Source organism: Mustelus asterias, chromosome 20 (genome assembly GCF_964213995.1).
Source record: "Mustelus asterias chromosome 20, sMusAst1.hap1.1, whole genome shotgun sequence".
Lineage (NCBI taxonomy): Eukaryota > Metazoa > Chordata > Chondrichthyes > Carcharhiniformes > Triakidae > Mustelus > Mustelus asterias.
In genome coordinates this window covers 76960384-76965570 of record NC_135820.1, presented here as the reverse complement: position 1 = coordinate 76965570, position 5187 = coordinate 76960384, and the positions used below count along the sequence as shown (strand labels likewise).

The window sequence follows — 5187 nt, the reverse complement described above, 5'->3', positions numbered from 1 at the left end:
AATAACTTTCTGAGCATTGGTTGTCTGAGATCACAGTGGCCAAGGTGATTAGGAAAACACATGACATGCTTGCCTTCATCAGCCGGGGCATTGAGTACAGGAGCTGGGAAATCATGTTGCAGCTATATAAAACCTTGGTTAGGCCGCATTTGGAGCATTGCGTGTAGTTCTGGTCACCACTACCAAAAGGACGTGGAAGCTTTGGAGAGAGTGCAAAGAAGTTTCACCAGGATGTTGCCTGGTCTCGAGGGTGTTGGCTGTGAGGAGAGGCTGAATAAACTAGGATTGTTTTCACTGGAAAGACGGAGGCTGAGGGGAGACCGGATAGAGGGTCTACAAAATTATCGAGGCATAGACAGGGTGGATAGTCAGAGGGTTTTTCCAAGGGTGGAAGTGTCAATTACAGGGGGCACGGGTTCAATGTGAGGGGGAAAGTTTACGGGAGATGTGCGGGGGGAAGTTTTTCACACGAATAGGGAGGGAATAGAGGGACACAGACCAAGGGCAGGTTTTGTTTTAGTTTAGTTGGGACATCACGATCAGTGCAGGCTCACAGAGGCCGAAGGGCCTGTCCCTGTTCTGTACTTTTCTTTGCTTTAAAGTGTAGTTACTGCTAGAATGTTGGAACTGCAGCAGCCAACTTGTGTACAGCAAGATCCCACAAACAGCACTGTGATAATATGATCATCTGTTTCAGACAGAGGGTTAGTGATCGGCCTCTACACCAGGGTGAAACCTCCCCGAGCTTCGTCCAAATAGAACTGCCTCCCCACACAGGAGGAAGGGTCTTCGGTTCAACATCTAATCCGAAACACGGCACCTCACCCAGCGTCCCCTCACGCGGCCCAGCGTCCCCTCAGTGCTCTGTCACAGCAGCGTTCCCAAATATCAAACCTTAGCATGAACCGTCAGAGGCCAAATGTTTGGTCAGGGAGGTAGTTTGTACGTTGGTGAGATTTAGGGAGGGGATTTGAAAGTTTGGAGCCCCGGCAGATAAAGATACAGCCACTGGAGTGAATGAAACCACAGATCAGCCAGGGTCTGATGCAGATATCCCAGAGTATCAGGAGCCTGGAATAAACACCATCGATTTCACACTGACCCATCACCAAATGTGTATCAAATGGGAGCAGAAATTAACTCTGCTTCACTCCGTACATTTTTCACCAAGACTTTTTCAAAGTCAAACTGGAGTCATCACTGTGTGTCTGAGGCCACGAACGCTAACGGATTACTTCACCACCAACTGTACCTCTCTACCCGGCACGTTCCAAAGGATAAGGCCAGGAGATACCTGGGAACACCACCTTCTGCAGGTTCCACTCCGAGCCACTCACCATCCTGACTTGGAAATATATCACCGTTCCTCCACTGTCACTGGGTCAAAATCCTGGAACTCCCTCCCTAACAGCACTGTGGATGTACCTACACCCCTCGAGGTTTAATTAGGGATGGGCAATAAACGCTGACTTAGTCAGCGGTGCCCACAACACAAGAATGTAGTAATTGTTTTTCTGAAGTATTGTGACTGGTGACCACTTCCCAGTCTGGCACGAGGTTGAAAAATTCTCATCCTATTTTTCAAATCCCTCCACAACCTCACCGCTCCCCGTCACGGCGGCGCAGTGGTTAGCACTGCTGCCTCACAGCATCAGGGACCCGGGTTCAATTCCAGCCTCGGGTCACTGTCTGTGTGGAGTTTGTACGTTCTCCCCGTGTCTGCGTGGGTTTCCTCCGGGTGCTCCGGTTTCCTCCCACGGACCAAAGATGTGCGGGTTAGGTGAATTGGCCATGCTAAATTGCCCCTTAGTGTCAGGGGGATTAGCTAGGGTAAATGCATGGGGTTATGGGGATAGGGCCTTGGTGGGATTGTGGTTGGTGCAGACTCGATGGTCTGAATGGCCTCCTTCTGCACTGTAGGGATTCTATGATAACTCCCCTCCCATCACCCGGATCTCTTCCAGTCTCCCAACACTGCACCGTCTCTGCGCTCCTGGCCCCTTGCTCAGATGATCAATCCTCCAATATTTACTCCTCTCCCCATTATTAAAAACAGGTCACCGGCTCATTATCATCTGGCTGCTTGTGGGATCTTGCTGTGCACAGTTACTGACCATATTTCAGCAGTGATTACATTTTTAAAAAGGTACTCGGCTGTAAGCTGCTTTGAGATGTCCTGTGGTTGTATAAAGAGCAGCAGAAATGCAAATCCCTCTTTTACTCTTCAATTCCGTCCCCTTCTTGCTCCATTCTCATTAGTTTTAAAACTATTTGAGAGAACACTGGTGAAACTTTCTCACGACAGAACTCATTCTAGAGAAGTTCAGCTCTCACGGGTAGTTTGAGAATTTAAATTGTGTTTTTTCATTCTGGACTTGGTGACCAAGAATCAGGATTATCCTGAAAGAGGTTTGCTGATGTCCCTTCAACAGCAACAACAACTGGGGAGGCACGGCAGCACAGTGGTTCGTACTGCTGCCTCACAGCGCCAGGGACCTGGGTTTGATTCCCGGCTTGGGTCACTGTCTGTGCGGAGTCTGCACATTCTCCCCATGTCTGCGTGGGTTTCCTCCGGGTGCTCTGGTTTCCTCCCACAGTCTGAAAGACGTGCGGGTTAGGGTGCATTGACCCGAACAGGCGCCAGAGTGTGGCGACTTGGGAAATTTCACAGTAACTTTATTGCAGTGTTAATGTAAGCCTCGTGTGATTAATGAATAAACTTTACTTTACTTTTGCAACTTGCATTTAATTTAAAGTTTATTTATTAGTGTCACAAGTAGGCTTACATTAACACTGCAATGAAGTTACTGTGAAAATCCCCTAGTCGCCACACTCCGGCGCCTGTTTGGGTACACTGAGGGAGAATTTAGCATGGCCAATGCACTAACCAGCATGTCTTTCGGACTGTGGGGGGAAACCAGAGCACCCGGAAGAAACCCACGCAGACACGGGGAGAATGTGCAGACTCCACACAGACAGTGCCCCAAGCTGGGAATCGAACCTGGGTCCCTGGCGCTGTGAGACAGCAGTGCTAACCACTGTGATTAAGGTAGTAAAAACATCTGAGCCCCTGCACAGGTGCCTGGCACCCTTCACCTGGTCTGATCTCCACCGCGGGGAGGGCACGGTTTGGGTCTAAACAGCAACGACCCAACAAAGGGGTTCCGTGCTCACTGATTTCTCTGGGACATCAAACAACCTCCTCCAAATAAACACTGCCCCTGTTCAATCCACACCCCCTGGTAGTGTTTAGTTACACATTTACCCTTCAAATCCCAGACCAGTGACTTTAATCAAACATCATGATAAAACCTTTAAATGCGGGGTCACCAGAAACTACCACATTTGCTATCTCAATTCTCCCAGTCCCCTGGACAAGTCCTTTGTGAAAATATGTCTGTATATATTTGTGTGTGTTTTCTGAAATGCAGCATTGCAATCCTGAGAATGAGCAGGAGAGGTGGACACTGTGTGTGTGTGTCTGCTGTTCCTTATTTTAAAAGCTTCCCTGGCTTTTCCAACAAGCCCTGACCCTCCTGCCATCTCCCTGCAGCTTGGGAGGGAACAGCCTGCTGCAGTTCCAGAGCTTCTCCCCCTGGGGGAAGCTGCAGACACCCCTCCCTCCCCCATCCCCAACAACAACTAGCTGCAACTGGGATGGGGGGGAAAGGGAAGGCTGGAGGGGGAAAGAAAATACCCAAATTGCAGAACAATAGTCTCCAGCTGTGGACATTGTAACAAAAATAAGGAAATGGCAACAACGGCTGCACTGCAGAGGGACAGACTCCCAATGCAAAGTGCAATGCCTGGGGGTGAGCTACCAATGCTGGGAAGGTGGGAAATGCTGCATTTTGTTACCTGCCAACGCCTCGAAAATCGCTTGCGCCATCTTGGAGCTTCTCTTGTTGTGTTTGAGGCTGGGACGATGGGAAATGGAAGAAACTGAAACGCCGCCTGACCTGCAGAGAGCCGCCTGCCCACCAGAGGGAGCAGCCGACCGCCAAACCCTGAGCCGCAATGCAGCAAGACCCCAGCAGGGGGAGCTCACAGCCCACAGTCCACACACAGCCCAACTCAAACTTTCTAAAACTTTATAAAATAAAACTCCTCTTGTCAAAGGGGGGAGAATAATTTCAGATTACCAAAATTAAAATAGCATTCAGGACTTCTTTCATTTAGTTTCTTTACTTGCTCCATTAGAGCATAGCGGTTAGCACTGCTGCCTTACAGCGCCAGGGACATGGGAGCATAGGAATTTAAAATTTAAAGTTTATTTATCAGTGTCACAAGTAGGCTGACATTAACACTGCAATGAAGTTACTGTGAAAATCCCCCAGTCGCCACACTCTGGTGCTTGAATTGTGGTCAGAGGAGGTCCAGGCCTTACCACTCTCCGGAGTAGAGGGAGCCGGCCACCAGAGGCAGAATGTGACCACCATTCTCCCCCGGGGAGTGCAGGAGAAGAAGGGAGCAGAGACCCCAGCAGTTCTGCACATGAGTGTCCTTCGAGGAACTGTTGGATATCGCGTGTCGCCGACGACTTCAGCTCCGAAAGGAGACAGTGTGATACCTGTGCCAGTTGTTGCAGGGCCTGGCACCTCGGAGTGGGGGAGGGGGGAAGCACCCACTCTCAGTGGCTGTGAAAGTGACGGCAGCCTTAAACCACCGGGTCCCTCCAGACCGCCAGTGGAGACCTTGTGGCATTTCCCAACCATCCATCCAAGTGTGTGAGGGAGGTCACGGATGCCCTGTGTGCCCGGGCTGGCCAGTATATTAAATTTGACCTAGACCAGGACCAGCAGAAAGCCCAGGCTGCAGGATTCGCGGCCATCACGGGGATGCCAAATGTGCAGGGGGCTATAGACTGTGCCCACTTCGTTTTCAAGGCCCCGGTGAAAAATCCAGGAAGATTCATGAACAGAAAGGGCTTCCATTCAATGAATGTGCAATTGGTGTGTAATCATCAGGTCAACGTTATGCACGTCTGTGCCAGACACCCGGCAGTGTGCATGACAGCTTCATCTTGAGCTCAGACATCCGGAGGTCTTTGAGGAGGAGCACAGAGTGCAGGATGGCTTGTGGGGGACATGGATTACCCGCTTCGGACTTGGTTGATGATGCGGAGGCCTGAGACTGATGTTGAGACCCAGTATAATGAGGCCCACATTGTCACCTGTTTAATATTGG

General features: G+C 50.2%; 1 protein-coding gene across 1 annotated transcript in view; it reads right to left on the bottom strand.

Annotated features, from left to right (window-relative positions):
* The window catches only part of znf341 (zinc finger protein 341), a 31691-nt gene extending 27802 nt beyond the window's left edge, over window positions 1-3889 (bottom strand). Inside the window, exon 1 of the mRNA XM_078236082.1 lies at window positions 3859-3889. Coding sequence (XP_078092208.1) covers window positions 3859-3889 — 31 coding nt within the window. The remainder of the gene's footprint in view (window positions 1-3858) is intronic.
* Between the last annotated feature and the right edge of the window lie 1298 nt (window positions 3890-5187).